A 17,083-nucleotide genomic window follows, 5' to 3' on the forward strand; every position below is an offset into this window, starting at 1 on the left:
GAGCCAGGATAGCCAAAGGAATTCTGAACAAAGAGAACAAAGCTGAAAGCAACACACTACCAGACGTCAAACTATAAGTCTACAGTAACCAAGATAGCATGATATTGGTATAAAAACAGACACATGGACCAATGGAAAAGACTAGAGAAACCAGAAATAAATCGACATATGTATAGCCAACTGATCTCTGACAAAGCCATCAAGAACATACACTGGGGAAAGAACACCCTTTTCAATAAATGGTGCTGGAGAAACTGGCTAGCCATGTGCAGACGAATGAAACTAGACCACTATCTCTCACTTACACAAAAATCAACTTGAGATAGATTTAAGAACTTAAACAGAAGACCTGAAACTATAAAACAGAAGAATAGGGAAAACTTTTCAGGACACTGTTCTAGGAAAAGATTTTATGGTTAAGACCTCAAATGCACAGGCAACAAAAACAAAAATAGACAAATGAAACCATATTAAACAAAAAAACCTCTGCACAGCAAAATAAACAATCAACTGAGTAAAGAGAAAACCTCTTGAATGACAGAAAATATTTGCAAACTACTTATCCAACAGGAGATCAATATCTAGAATCTAAAAGAAAAACAACTCAACAGTAAAAACAAAACAAAACATCCCATTTTTAAATGGTCAAAGGATACAAATAGACATTTCTCAAAAGAAGACATAAAAATAGCCAACAGGTATACGAAAAAATGCTCAATATCACTAATCATCACGGAAATGCAAATCAAAACCGCAATAAGGTATCATCTTATCTCAGTTAGAATGCCCATTATTAAAAAGGAAAAAAAAACAGATGTTAGCAAGGATGTAGAGAAAAGGGAACTCTTAATACACTGTTGGTGGGAATGTAGATTAGTACAGCCACTATGGAAAACAGTATGGAGATTTCCCAAAAAACTAAAAATAGAATTGATCCAGCAATCCCACTATTGGATATTTTGCCAAAGGAAAAGAAATCAATATATCAAAATGATAAATGTACTCCCATGTTTATTGCAGCACTATTAACAGTAGCAAAGACAAGGATTCAGCCTAAGCGTCCATTAACATATGGCCTGTTAACAGATGAATGGATAAGGAAAATGTGGTATATTTACATAATGGAATACTATTTGAATGCAAAAAAGAATGAAATCATTTCATTTGCAGCAACATGAATGGAACTCAAGGTCATTATGTTAAGTGAAATAAATGAGGCACAGAAGGACTGTTCTCATTCATACTTGGGAGCTAAAAAAGTTGCTCACAGGAAGGTAGCGAGTAGAATGATCAATACCAGAGACTAGGAAGGGTGTATGGGTGGAGGGGAAGGTGATGAAAATAGTTTAGTTTATCAGGCATAAACATGCTGTTAGATAGAAGAAATAAGTTCCAACATTTGATAGCGAAGTAGGGCAATTACAGTTAATAACAATGTCTTTTTTCAAAATAGCTAGAAGAGAGGACTTGAGAAATGTGTCCAGCATACAGAAATGATAAATACTTGGGTGATGGATTTCCTAAATACCCTGACTTGATCATCACACATTCTACGCATGTAACAAAATTTCACATGCACCTCATAAATATGTACAAATATATCAAAAACTAAGGTAAATCTTTTTATTTTTATTTTTTATGTTTAGTTATCAGCTCTTACACAGAAAAAGGTAAATTTTTAAAAATTAAAAAAAAAAGTAAATCTAAAAAAGGGATAACAAGCAGAATAATTATTCTTCATACATACTTACATGCTTTAATGAGTTTCTCGGCCATATCTGTCTTCATTACATACCTGTGTATTTTTCTAATGAATTTATATTTTGTTACCAAGGCCTTGTTAGTTTTTTCACAAAACTGTCTGTAACCTTTTTTTTTTTTTTTGAGACAAGGTCTCACTTTGTTGCCCAGGTTGAAGTGCAGTGGTTCAATGACAGCTCACTGCAGCCTTGACCTCCTAAGCTCAAGCTATCCTCCCACTCAGCCACCCCAAGCAGCTGGGACTATAGAGTATGCCACCACACCCACCTATTTTTTTTTTAGACAGAGCCTTGCTCCGTTGTCCAGGCTGGAGTGCAGTGACGATCTTGGCTCACTGCAACCTCCACCTCCCAGGTTCAAACAATTCTCTTGTCTTAGCCTCCTGAGTAACTGGGACTACAGGCGCATGCCACCACGCCTGGCTATTTTTTGTATTTTTAGCAGAGAAAAGGTTTCACCATATTGGTCAGGCTGGTCTTGAATTCCTGACTTCAGATGATCTACCTGCCTCACCCTCCCAAAGTGCTGAAATTACAGGCGTGAGCCACTGCGCCCAGACCCCACCCAAGTAATTTCTAAATTTTTTATAGAAACAGGGTCTCATTATGTTAACAAGGCTGGTCTTGAACTCCTGGCCTCAAATAATCCTTCTGAGACAAGGATTTTAAATAATAAATGAATAAATAAATAAAATAAGCAATCCTCTTGCTTCAGCCTCTCAAAGTGCTGGGATACAGTCATGAGCCACCATGCCTGTCCTGTAGTCTTTTTTAAAGTCTCATTTTATGGTTAATCAATTGGAAATTGTTTACTTCTTAGCTGATTCTTTTCTTTTGACCGTCACTTCTTTTATTGGGAAAATATTCCATAGTGCTGAGGTATCGATTATGCTTTATAGACTTTATTAAATGGAAGATATTCTCAATTCTAATTTTTTTATATTGAAATATGTTACTATTTTAACCCAAATATTGACATAGGCACTGTCTTTTTTACTTCACATAAGATTTTTTCTCATTTTTGTTCTTTTGAGTGCATCGTGAAATTTAGCTAAAATCCTACATCTTCTCAATGTCATATCATTCTGGCACAGAAAATTTTGTCCAGTTAAAAGTACAGCCAAGTGCAGTGGCTCTTGTCTGTAATCCCAACACTTTGGGTGGCCAAGGCAGGAGGATTATTTGAATCCAGAAGTTTGATACTGGCCTGGGAAACATTATAAGATCCTATTTATAAAAGAACAATAAGGAAATAAATAAATAAGAGTCCTATCAAAAGAGTCTTCACATATCTTGAGATATTCCAAAGCATAATTACAGAATTTTAAAATTAAATCTTATACATATTTTGAACTCCCGCTATGTGATATATTCAATTTTCACTTGCTCTAATAGGGGTACATTTCAATGTCTTCTTGTTTGCAAGCTTGGTTTTCAATAATTACAATTCTCTAAATCTTCAAAAACTAGAGTTTTTGGTATTCCGTATTTCAGATATTTTAGTTAAAGATTTTCTTTTTTCTTTTTCTTTTTTTTTTTTTTTGAGATGGAGTCTCATACTGTGAGCTGGGCTGGAGTGCAATGGTGTGCTCTTAGCTCACTGCAACCTCTGACTCCTGGGAGCAAGTGATTCTCCTGCCTCAGCCTCCGAGTAGTTGGGATTACAGGTGCTTGCCACCATGTTCAGCTAATTTTTTGTATTTTTAGTAGAGACGGGTTTTCACTATGTTGGCCAGGCTGGTCTCGAGCTCCTGACCTTGTGATAGGCCTGCCTCAGCCTCCCAAAGTACTGGGATTACAGGCATAAACCACCATGCCAGATTTTCAACTATTTAAAATGCAACAAAAGTTAGAGGGCTTACTTACAGAAAAATTTCAAGGTTATGGTAGGACACAGGGTTTGATATAGAAAAAAGTTATTTAAAGGCTCAAACCCTTCTAAAATTCTGACAGGTGGAGAATGTCCAACAAAGGGAGAACATATATACTGCCACACTGAAGTATTCGTTTAATTTAACGTGTCATTCTAAAAATTTTGCAATGGGAAGTTCAGTTTTTCTAACTGTGAATATATAAGAATACTTACATTTGTACAACTACAGCTCTTCTTTTGATTAACAAAATATTGTAGCTTATTTGGATACAATTGTGAATTATGTATGTACTATGACTAATTTTAAGTACATTTCTTCTCTGTCCATTTCTCAATTTTCTAAGAGCATTTGTTGTGCTCCACCAAATTTGCAGTTATGTTATCACTACAGAACCAAACAGTTTGAACCTGATTGTTGGATTTTGTTTTGGGGGGCTTTTGATTATTGTTTTTTGTTTTTTTTGAGCAGAGTGTCTCTCTGTCGTCCAGGCTAGAGTGCAGTGGCACAATCTTGGTTCACTGCAACCTCCACCTACCTGGCTCAAGCTACCCTCCCACCTGTACCTTCTGAGTAGTTGGGACTACAGGTGTGCACCACTACACCAAGCTAACTTTTTTGTTTTTTGTAGGGATGGGGTTTCACCGTGTTGCCCAGCCTGGCATTAAACTCTTGGGCTCAAGTGATACACTCTTCTTGGCCTCCCAAAGTGCGGGGATTACAGGTGTGAGCCACCACACCTGGCCAATTGTTGAATTTTGTAACTGAACTTACAGTAATATTTATAATAATGTCAGAGTGTTCATCTTCAAAGATTGAACTTCTAAAAGGTTTGATCTGATTTCATGAGGAATCAAATCCACAAAAATAAGATCATTATTATAATTAGCTTTTTTGATTTTTCTATTTGAAGTATCTGAATACATTCATATAAAATTCACCTCATTTAACTATTTACAAATTATTTTTGCACTCAGCCAACACATTAAAAGCTGCTCTTTGATTACAAAAAACAACAACAACAACTTGTAGGTAGGCACAGCTGTGCACACCTGTAATCTCAGCTCTCGAGAGGGAGGCTGAGGAGGAGGGTCACTTAAGCCCAGGAGTTCCAGTCCAGTCCAGGGCAACATAGCAACACCCCATCTCTAAACAAACAAACAAAACAAAAATAAAATGTAATAAAAAAGTGAAACCAGAAGGAAATTCATTTGATCTAAATGAGAAGTCATGCCACACAATGATATATAAGTGGACCTTCTGTAGATTGTTGTCTTTGGACACAATCTTTAAAAACTATCAATTTTTGAAGTAGATTCTGATGTTCTTCAGCAGATGTATATCTTTTGATTTTCACATGGTCATTTGAGACCATGGTACCCATGAGGGTGGTAAATATCAATCAACATTGCAAAAGTATCACATTCAATCATCTTAAAAAAACCGTACTGAACTGTACATGAAATACATGTTTTCCATTTTTTCGCTCTTCACAGCTAAAATGAATTATTAAGCAAATAAGAAACTGATAACAAACAATGCAATAGTTATATAGTCACATCATATCATAAGTAACAAGGCCGGGTGTAGTGGCTTACACCTGTAATCCTAGCACTTTAGGAGGTTGAGGCATGTGGATCACCTGAGGTCAGGAGTTTGAGACCAGCCTGGCCAACATGACGAAACCCTGTCTCTGCTAAAAAGACAAAAATTAGCTGGACGTGGTGGCAGGCGCCTATAATCCCAGCTCTTCCACCCAGGGGGTGGAGGTTGGAGTGAGCCAAGATCATGCCACTTCACTCCAGCCTGGGTGAAAGAGCGAAACTTCGTCTCAAAAAATAAATAAAATAAATAAAAATAAAATAAAGTAACGAAATCACTGTTGCAAGAGAGTTCAAACTACTCTGAGTAGCACTGCTCAGCATCTAGTTCCCACACATGCATCATGTACCCATAACCTAACCCATATTTTCCCACGTTTCTCAGTGACCCCGTTGGTTTGCAGCCTGGAAGTTTCACACATCCTACAGGCTAACACAGAAAGAAACTATTGCCTAACTGGCTGGAATGCTTAACAGCTGGCATGGGTTACAGGGATATGTTTTATTATGTTTTGACTGGAAGGGTCTCTGGTTGACTTTCGTACATAATTATATGTAAAAGTAAGCAGTCCATTCACTGCACATGAACATATCACACACTACTAGCTAAGATTATGGCTGGATGCTGGAAGGATGAAATTACATGTACCTTGTGTGGGATCCATGCCACATCAGATGAGATCATGAACAACAGACATAAACTGGGGCTTTGCTAGGCAAACTGACATATATGGTCACTGTATCTGTAATTGAGTTGCTGTTTTCAAAAGGGACTTGGCAACATTCTGTGGCATTTTCTTACCACATAACCACAGAACTATACACAAAGGGCCCTACCTTTCCCTCATCTCCTGCTGCACTTTGTTCTTACCTCTATTATAAGAGGTACCACATTATACTCTAATTATCTGTTTATATACCTGTCATGCCCACAGCCTGTAAATCGTTGAAGAAGAAGACTGGATCTTTTGGTGTTGTATACCTAGTGCTAGTGACAATTAAGACATGCTTAGGGACATAGATTCAGGGCATCTAGAATCTATGGTATGAAGAAAAAAAATAATTTTTGTTCAAAAAAAAAAAAGAAATGCTTATAGATGAATAAATGGATCAATACAAATGACCCAAATGAACTTAGAAAATGAAGTTGATGTCTCTTAGACCATACTTTTCATACTCTCTGAAGACATGGGATGGGATAGAAGTAGGAATTGGTAGGTGAGAACATGCTTAAACCTGCATTTTTTTTTTTCTTTTTTTTTGAGATGGAGTCTCACTATGTTGCCAGGCTGGAGTGCATGATCTCGGCTCACTGCAACCTTCACCTCCTGGGTGAAAGCAATTCCCCTACCTCAACTTCCCGAGTCGTTGGTACTACAGATGCGGGCCACCATGCTCAGCTAATTTTTTGTACTTTCAGTAGAGACGGGGTTTCACCATGTTGGCCAGAATGGTCTCAATCTCCTGACCTCATGATCTGCCCACCTCAGCCTCCAAAGTGCTGGGATTACAGGGGTTAGCCACTGCACTTGGCCTGAAACTGCATTTTTAACAAGCCCCCTGGGTGATTCTGATGTCAGTGGCTCATAGGACACACTGCCTTCAGTCATGAGCTCAGCCCAAAGTAGAGAGAAGGTGAAGTCTACAGTGCAAACACCAAGGCAATTTCAATTTTGATCAAAATTCTTCTAACAACAGTGATCGAAGTCTTGGGAACAGCCAAAATAAGCAGGCTCTATAATATTCACAGAAGAAGATGCTCCAGCGGAGGATTATTTCCCAAGGGAACAGAAGTGTACGAACATATGTCAGCGGATGAACCCAACCACACTCCACAGATGCTTTTACAGCCACCACAGTCCATGCTTAGAAACAGGTCTGGGTTTCTTTTAGGAGAACATAGTTTCGTCAGTAGTCAGAGCTGAGAAAGAGTGGCTCCCTATGTAACATTCTAGCTTCCTACAAATAGTAGAACTGGCTTTATGGAAGTAAAAATTTCATTAAGCAATTTACTCTTTATGACTAGCTCTTTACAATTCCATATTTTTTTTGGCATCAGATTTAATTGGAATCTTTCATTCCTTTATCAAGCATTTATTTAATACCCAGGCTAGACACTAGACTCAATGCTAATGAAAATACAGATAAGGATGACACTGTTCTCGAGTATCCTGTAGAGTGGGAGAGACAAACGTGCCTCCTGTTGTAAAGCGGGAAGTGTGAGAATGTCCGTAAACCCAACAGGCTCCTCTCCTGCAACCACCCTCCCCCAAGTGCTTCCAACATTTCTGCAGCTCCCAAACCTACCAGGCTTCCTGGCTTGAGAACAGGCTCACAGTGCCTTTGCTTTCCACCTCCTCCCACTTAACCAATTTCTCTTCTTTCCTTCCAGCTTCAGCTCTCAGATGCAGTGCTGCAGTAACCCAATCTACATAAGCTAATCTTCATGCCATGATTATTTCCTTAGAATACATTCCTAGAAATAGAATTTCTGGGCCAAAATGTGGGCAAAATATTAAAGCATTAAATGCAGCCTCCTAGATTGCCAAAGAAGAAGTTAATGCACCTATCTGCTCTGTACAAGAGTTCTCCTTTCTATTGCCTTTTCAATGTTTGTCACTTTTTTTGCAAAATATTAACCAATTTTTAGATGAAAGTGGTATCTTGGCTTAATTTGCACTCCTTAGATTACTAGTAATATTAAATAAGGATATTTCCCAATAAAAGTTTTTAAAAACATATACCCTATGTTTATGACTGAATGCAACCACCATGTTCATTTTGCTCTATTTTTTAAATGCTTTATAGGCATTGAATGTAGCTGAAGACACAGTATGCTTATAATTTGATAGTCTGCTCTTCTTTTTTTTTTTTTTTTTTTTTTTAAGACAGAGTCTTACTCACTGTATCTCCTAGGCTGGAGTGCAGTGGTGTGATCTCAGCTCACTATAACCTTCACCTCCCAGGTTCAAGCAATTTTCCTGCCTCAGCCTCCCAAGTAGCTGGGATTATAGGAATGCACTACCATGCCCAGCTAAGTTTTGTATTTTTTGTAGAAACAGGGTTTCACCACATTGGCCAGGCTGGTCTTGAACTCCTGACCTCAAGTGATCCACCCACCTGGGCCTCTCAAAGTGTTGGGATTATAGGCATGAGCCACTGCACCTGGCCAGTATTCTGCTTTTAACTTTATGAAAATATCATGATCATTTCCTTAGAATCTTTAAACCCATTATTTTTCATGGTAGTACACTAAGATAACACACACATACACACTTTTTTTAAAAAAGTATAATTTCTATTTCTATTTCCTCAAGAATGCAGAGGTTCTTTCATTCTCTACACTCTAAAGAAAACAGAAGAAGATAGATGATTTTTTTCTCCATCATATCCCTTATTTTCTTCCCACAGGAACCACAAAGCCCCCAAACTGGCCCAGCCCTATCTATGAGTTGGATAAAAAGGATCCAAGAAACAATGGCTTCCTCAATGAAGACTTCATCGTGTGGATGCGGCCAGCTGCCTTTCCCACTTTCAAAAAACTGTATGGTCGACTCAACCAAACACACCATTTTATAGAAGGCTTGCCTGCTGGTAATTATAGTTTCAACATAACCTATAATATCCTTTTATCCGTTTCATTCTAGAGTTAGAAAACCTGGCTGTTGGTTTTTGAGTTATCTCATTCTATGCTTTTCTATTTTCCAGTCAAATCTGTATACAAAAAAAAAAAAAATTCCATGAGGGATGATAAAATTCTCCTAGTCCTTCTCCATGGGACTGACAGATTAGCAACAGAAAAGCATATGAATTTTATGCTTTTACATTTACATGTGAGCCCTTATAAGAAAAATGGAGAACCAAAGAAGTAACTAAAGTCTAAGTGCTTATACTAGGTTGAACAAAGAATGGCAAATTGTAGAAATGTAACTGAGAAGATAAAGGTTAGTTTAGCAAGGTTTTTTTTTTTTTTATAGATTTGTCTCAATCTTGATCCTCTGTCTCTGGTGATAAGCATGTTTCTTTTCAGCTACGCACAGTGGCTCGTGCCTGTAAACCCAACATTTTGAGAGGTCAAAGTGGGAGGATTGCTTGAGCCCAGGAGTTCAAGACCAGCCTGGGCAACATAGTGAGACCCCTGTCTTTAAAAAACAATTTTGTAAAATTCGCTGGGTGTGGTGGTGCACACCTGTGGTCCCAGCTACTTGGGAGGCTGAGGTGGGAGGATCACTAGAGTCTTGGAGGTTGAGGCTGCAGGGATTGCACCACTGCACTCCAACTTAGGCAACAGAGCCAGACCCTGTCTCAAAAAGTTTATTTTCTCCTGGTATAGAGAGGGCATCTTTCACATGAGAGTTTTATCTCCTGCTTTCAGGAAGAAAAGGGGAAGTCACCAGCCTGGGCAACATGATGAAACCCCGTCTCTACAAAAAGTGCAAAAAGTTGGCTAGGCGTGGTGGTGTGTACCTGTTGTCCCAGCTACTTGGGAGGCTGAGGCAGGTGCATCTGTTGAGGCTGCATGAGATCTGACAGCACCACTAGCCTCCAGCCTGGGTGATAAAGTGAGCCCTTCCCCCCTCAAAAAAAGAAAAAAAAAGAAAAGGGGCAGTCAGAGTGCCCTTCTTGCACTTGCTGTTTTTCAAGTGCCTTTAGCTCAAAATAATCAGTATGCTGAAGTGGCCTATTTGGAGGTGGCATGTCCTGAACCCCTCAATGGTCATTCCATCCAAATATGGCTGTTTGTCTCTATATTACATACCAAAATGCAGTTTTAAATTTGTTTAGGAATAACTGTGAATGGCAGTGTCAGGTAAGAAGGTCTGGGTATTTCTGGAAAGGACTATTTCTGTTCCCTAAGAAAGGTTAAGAAACACTGGGCCTCGAGATCTGTTAAAAGACTGTGAGAAGCATGCCAGATAGAATGGGAGGAGATGGAGGACTATGAAAAAAAAGAGAGGAGTTTGATCATTAAATATAGACTGAAAATTACTAAAACTGAGACTACAGAACATTTTATTCTAGGGAAAAGTATCATAGACCACAGAAGCTCTGGACTCAGGGGACAGATCCAGTTGATCCAAATCCATGTGAGGTGTGTGACAAGCTCTGCACTGAAGATGCCGTTTCTCCCTCCCTGGAGAACAAAGCCAGCAGGTGGGAGTTCGTGTCCTGATTAGGGATACGTGGTCCAACTTAGGAGACACATGCTTTTTTTATTTTTATTTACATATTTACTTTTGAGACAGGGTCTTGCTCTGTTGCCCAGGCTGGAGTACAGTGGGACAGTCACATCTCATTGCAGTCTTGACCTCTTGGATTCAAGTGATCTTCCCACCTCAGTCTCTCAAGTAGCTTGGACTACAGGCACTCACCACCATGCCCAGCTAATTGCTTTTTTTTTTTTTTAAAGATGGGTCTCCCTTGTTGCCCAGGTTGATACATGCTTTAATATGAGAGTCTGAATTTTTTCACTTAATTTAAAAATTTAAATGTAACTCTTATTTGAAAACAAAAAGGACTTAACTTTAGCATGGCACCAAACACTATCTTTAAGAAATTATATATTTAAACACAATTTACACTAACTCTGGTCTTTAGATTTAATTTTTTTTCTTTTTTTTTTTTTTGAGGCAGAGTCTGGCTCTGTTGCCAGGCACCAGGCTGGAGTGCAGTGGCACGATCTCAGCTCACTGCAACCTCCGCCTCCTGGGTTCAAGCAATTCTCCTGCCTCAGCCTCCGTAGTAGCTGGGATTACAGGCACACGCCACCACGCCCAACTAATTTTTGTATTTTTTTGTAGAGACAGGGATTCACCATGTTGGCCAGGATGGTCTCAATCTCTCGACCTTGTGATCCACCTGCCTTGGCCTCCCAAAGTGCTGGGATTACAGGCGTGAGCCACCACGCCCGGCCTAGATTTAATTTTAAAGTCTCCTCCTGACTCTCCCTGAGGTAGAATTCTCTGGAGGCAGAATCTTTCCAGGGCTTTTACAGAACTTTGAAATTGCAGCCCGATTAGGGTCAAGCACCAGCACTGCTGTGCTGATCCTCCCAAGGCTCCCAGGTAGGAGTTGTTCACAGAATCTTCCACCTCCTTAGTTCCTTCACCTTTCAGGGAGGCTGAGTAAGAAATTCTAGTGGAGAAGGGAATGACCACATGTGCTCCAGTTCCCTGCTCCATCTTTTCTTCCTTTTCAACCTAGAAGAGGTGTGTGGGCATCTCCATTCTGACAGGGAAGTGGGCGCATTTCTCAGTCAGAAAGGCCCCCACTGAGGAGCCGCCATCTCTGCCTCTCAGCTTTTTATCTCCTTTGGTTTACTGGCCAGGAGGAGGTATGCCTTCAGTTAGCAGGGTGTCTAATCCTATGAAAATGAAAATGAAAGCCACAAAGTGCCTCTCTTGTGGAGCATTATAGGTATAGATCAAAGAGTAAACCCCTTTAATAAGAATTTTAGCAAACTCCTCCCTCCCTTAAAAAAATTTAAGCAGAGATTGAAAGTTACTTAAAACTGGTCTCTCAGGCTGGGTGCAGTGGCTCACACCTGTAATCCCAGCACTTTGAGAGGCCAAGATGGGCGGATCATGAGGTCAGATCAAGACCATCCTAGCCAACATAGTGAAACCCCGTCCTACTAAAAATATAAAAGTTAGCTGGGCATGGTGGCATGTGCCTGTAGTCCCAGCTACTCAGGCAGAATTGCATGAACCCAGGAGGCAGAGGTTGCAGTGAGCCAAGATCGCGCCACTGCAATCCAGCCTGGCAACAGAATGAGACTCTGTCTCAAAACACACACACACACACACACACACACACACACACACACAAACTGGTCTCTCAAGTTGGGTCTTCTGATTCTGTCAATTTGGGGACTGCCTTGCCATTAAAGCAGTTATGGGTGTATTCAAGGAGCAGGGAAAAAAACTTCATGCACTGCTATCCCGCAACACGCTACAATGACTTTGGGGTTCGGAGGATGAGGAAGGGTGTCATGTTCCCAATAAGAGAGGCATTCTGTTTCTCCAATCTGGACATGCTCTTCCTGGTGACTTCCTTCACAGTCATGTCTTAATGCTAATCTCTCTCAAATCAAAACCTTCTGTGTACATAGAACTTCAGCCCTAAGCTTCAGGCCTATACCTGCACTAGCTGGGTAGAGCTCTGGCGTGAGTAGTTATCCCATCAGACTAAGAAAGTGCCTACCACTTAAGGCAAAGAAAGATGTTCTCTGTATGAGAAGACCCTCTCATACAAAACTGAGGGAGGGAGAAAACAGGCAGATGGGTGGAGGTGGCACCCAAGGACCTGGTGACAATGAGGAATTCTGATGGAAAAGAAAAGAGAGAACTAGTTTCCTAACAATTTCCCTTGTGCCTTTAAATAGCACGTTGCCAAATGACTTGAGGCCCTTTAATAGCTTTGCTGGGAAATGCCTCCGTCCTGTGCCGTTGCTATGAGAAGCCTTTCTTTGTTTATTAGCTTGGTTTACAAAAGGCACCAGATGTTTAAAAACCTCAGGCCACATATATAATCAAAATGACATCATCCAAATGCTAACGATAGCAAACCCACTTCAAACACTTGCTCCCCAGCAGTGGGGGATACTGGCCTTTCCAAAACCCAAATGAATGTACCACCTTTAGTTCGACCACCAAAAATGTTTTGCGACCCTTCTGTTTGTTTGTTTGCTCTTCACTTTCCTTGCAGAATTTTCCCTGAGGTAGGAATGCAAACCTTAGCCTATTAAATAAAGGACTATAGCCTGCCCTGAGTCTCCTGATACATATATAAAAATTTAGGTTTGTATTCTTTTAATTTCCTTGGGTTTGACAAAGGAAATTAAATATATTTGCTCATTATTTCAGTTGTCTGTAAGTCATTTAGATCTGTGTCAGAATCTCTTTCATAGCTTACAACTATGTGGAGGGAAGGCTTGTTTTTATTCTCATTCCGGCAAGATACAGAGTACCGCTTGGTAAAGATTAAGTTGCACAATATGAGAGTAAATATTTAACCTTTTTTTTTTTTGAGACAGGCGCCAGGCTGGAGTGCAATGGCACAATCTCGGCCCACTGCAACCTCCACTTCCCGGGTTCAAGCAATTCTCCTGCCTCAGCCTCCCACGTAGCTGGGACCACAGGCACGCACCACCACACCCCACTAATTTTTGTATTTTTTAGTAGAGACAGGGTTTCACCATGGTCTCGATCTCTTGACCTCGTGATCCGTCCGCTCGGCCTCCCAAAGTGCTGGGATTACAGGAGTGATTAACCATTTTTTACCTGTAAAAAAAGAGCAATTTTCTACATGTCAACCTAATATTCAGTACATGCAATACTAAAAATGTGAAGTGTTGAGACAGAGCCTTAACAGGTCTTCTTAGATTTTCCAGTAACCAGGTTCCAGGGAGAAAAATCAGTTGTTCTTTCCACCCTGACATGGAGTGGGGGAAATAGCCTTTTCTTAGGTCTTGCCTACACAGTGACAGGAGCTGTGGCATGTTTGGCCTCTTTTACCATGATGGCAATTCACATGATGCTGAAAAACAAGAAAATATCCTACTTCCATCAATAAAGTCAAGCTTTAAAAAGAAAAGGAGGAAGCAAAAAAGGACAGTGAACAGAAACAAAGATCTCTGAAAGGCTTGAAATGCCTGGGATGTTTCAACAAGGGGAACTAGATTGACTGAACCAAAATCAATTTCAAATAGACAATGAAGAGAACTTTAGAGTTAAAAACAAGAAGGAGAAGAAGGGAGGCATAATTATATGTAGTAAAATGTCCTTGGAATGGGGAGAATAAATCACCCTTGAACTCTAGACTGATTCTCCAGTATTTATTTGAAGTCCTTGAGCCTGAAGGCAGGTGAACTCTGCAAGTGAGTGCATCGCCAGAAAAGAGCAAGCAACCTGGGGTACCGAAGACTAGGTAAGTCCTAACCATCAGATCAGGCTCCAATCATGAATCTTCACTGACTACTTGCACATATACACCATGGAATACTATGCAGTCATAAGAAACGAGTTTGTGTCCTTTGTAGGGACACAGATGAACACAAAACAGAAAATCAAACACCACATGTTCTCATTCACAGGCAGGTGTTGAACAATGAGAACACATGGACATAGGGAGAGGAGCATCACACACTGGGGTCTGTCGGGGGGAACTAGGGGAGGGACAGTAGGGGGTGGGGAGTTGGGGAGGGATAACATGGGGAGAAATGCCAGATATAGGTGATGAGGAGGAAGGCAGCAACCCACATTGCCATGTGTGTACCTATGCAACAATCTTGCATGTTCTTCACATGTACCCCAAAACCTAAAATGCAATAAAATATATATTAAAAAAAAAAAAAAGAAATGTTCTCTTTTTTTTTTTTTTTTTTGAGATGGAGTCTCACCCCATCACCCAGGTTGGAGTGCAGTGGCTCAATCTTGGCTCACTGCAACTTCCGCCTCCCAGGCTCAAATGATCCTTCTGCCTCAGCCTCTGGATTAGCTGGGATTACAGGAGTGTGCCACCACGCCTAGCTAATTTTTGTTATTTTATTTATTTATTTATTTGAGAGGGAATCTAGCTCTGTCACCCAGGCCGGAGTGCAGTGGTATGATCTCGGCTCACTGCAACCTCCACCTCCTGGGTTCAAGCAATTCTCCTGACTCAGACTCCCTAGTAACTGTGACTACAGGCGTGTGCCACCATACCCGGTTAATTTTTGTCTTTTTAGTAGAGACAGGGTTTCACCATGTTGGCCAGGCTGCTCTCAAACTCCTGACCTCAGGTAATCCACCCACCTCACCCTCTCAAAGTGCTGGGATTACAGGCTTAAGTCACCGGGCCTGGCCTAATTCTTGTAATTTTGGTAGAGATGGAGTTTTACCATGTTGGCCAGGCTGGTCTCAAACTCCTGACCTCAAGTGATCCGCCCGCCTCCACCTTTCCAAAATGCTGGGATTGCAGGTATGAGCCACCGCGCCCGGCCTGAAGTTGTTATAGCCATCCCAACAATTGTTGAACTAAGTTGATGATTTTTGAAAACTGAGTTTTTTCAATGTTCTCCCTTTTCTACAGAGTTAAATCTCATTTTCTCCGCTAAGAACAGACCAAACAAAGGTTATGGCAGTGTCCTGAGCACTCAACATACAGCCATACACCAAAAAGAAAGGCCAGAATCTTCCCTAAAGGTATCCATTTGGCCAAGAGGGAAGCATTAAAAATGACTGATTGTCAAAAACTGTACTCAGCATGTTGAAGGCACAACAATTCTAGAACTTACATTGGGATGACATGTTCAAGAATACAAATGATGAAGTAGATTTATGATACTTGAGTTAATGTTTTGAGGAAGGTTCTCAGGGTCTCTCTTAAAAGGCTTTACTTCCTGCCAAAAGCCCCTTACACTAGATGAATCTGTCAGGACATAAAACCCCACAGATTTGTATACCTAGCTAACCACAGTATTATGCTTTTTAAGCCATTTTAACGTTAATTTTTTAGAGATGGGAGAAGCTTAATTCTGATGCTTCTAGGAGCAGAATTGCCATTGTTGAATAAAAATACAGTACCAACACGTTTATCTCTTCAGGCACCAAGAAAGGATTTCTTTGTTGCAACTTTCTGCATTTGTCACATAATCGAGTGCTTTTCTAAAAGATAAGGTAGTTTTAAGTACCAACTCTGAAATCTTAGAATCCTTCCCCTATCTCACCTTCCATCTGACCAGGTGTGGAGATAGAATAATTCCCCTTGTCCACTACCAGTCGTGCCCACATCCTAATCCCCGGAATATGTAAATGTTGTATTAAATGTCCAAAGAGACTTTGCAGATATGATTAAGGACACTGCTATAAGGAGATGGTCCTGGGTGATTTGGGTGAGCCCACTGCAATCACAAGGGCCTTATAAGAGGGAGGCAGGAGATAAATGGAGTAGCAGGAGACGCAGCAGTAGAAGCAGGAGGCTGGAGTGAGGCGAGGAAGTGGCCATGACCCAAAGAATGTAAGTGGTCTCCAGAAGCTGAAAAAAGCAAGAAACGGATTCTTCCCTGAAGCCTTCAGATGCTCTGCTGACACTCTGATTTGATCTGCAGAGATGTAAGAGAATACATTTACCTTGTTCCAAGCATGGACTGTATGGTAATTTATTACAATGGCGATAGAAAATCTGTGTAATTGTTTCTGGAGCTTAGGTAATCTATCCAGAGCAGAGAACTTGGAAGGGACAAGGCTCACACATAGCTCAGGCCTACGGACTTACGATCCTGGACTCATGGCCTCTGAGTCCACATGCCTCAGTTATGGTGCTGGTTAGGAAAGGCATGAGTACATTTGTTACATCTCAGCCTTGCTTGTCAGCTTATGGGATGCTGGATTAGTTAGGGTTCTACAGAGAAACAGAATCAATAAAGTGTGTACAGGTATATGGACAGGTTAGATAGGTAGGTAGATGGATGGATGGATGGATGGATGGATGGATGGATGGATAGATGGATAGATTGATTGATTGATTTTAAGAAATTGTGGAGGCTGGCAAGTCCAAAATCTGACAGAAGAGGCCTCTCAGGAAAGAGTTGCAGTTCAAGTCCAAGGCAGTCTGCTGAACAAGCAGGAAGAGCCGATGTTGTAGATGAAGTCTACAGGCAGTCTGCAGGGGAGCTCTCTCTTGCTCTGAGGTCAGCCTTTTGCTCTATTTAGGCTTTCAGTGGATTAGATGAGGCCCACCCACATTATAGAGGGCCATCTGCTTTACTTGAAGTCCACTGATTTAAGTGCAAATCTTGTCCAAAAATACCTTCACAGAAACATCCAGAATAATGTTTGACCAAATATCAGGGCACCCCATGACCCAGCCA

At 40.6% G+C, this 17,083-nt stretch overlaps 1 protein-coding gene across 1 annotated transcript in view; it reads left to right on the forward strand.

The window, feature by feature from the left end:
- LOC108287761 (cell cycle control protein 50C) overlaps positions 1–14,249 on the forward strand; it is a 32,947-nt gene extending 18,698 nt beyond the window's left edge. The window contains exons 7-8 of the mRNA XM_037730585.1: positions 8,644–8,867; positions 13,606–14,249. Of these exons, the coding sequence (XP_037586513.1) occupies positions 8,644–8,867; positions 13,606–13,806 (425 nt within the window). The 3' untranslated portion in view covers positions 13,807–14,249. The remainder of the gene's footprint in view (positions 1–8,643; positions 8,868–13,605) is intronic.
- Positions 14,250–17,083: the final 2,834 nt, after the last annotated feature.

The sequence above is a fragment of the Cebus imitator genome, unplaced genomic scaffold (genome assembly GCF_001604975.1).
Source record: "Cebus imitator isolate Cc_AM_T3 unplaced genomic scaffold, Cebus_imitator-1.0 Scaffold354, whole genome shotgun sequence".
Classification (NCBI taxonomy): domain Eukaryota; kingdom Metazoa; phylum Chordata; class Mammalia; order Primates; family Cebidae; genus Cebus; species Cebus imitator.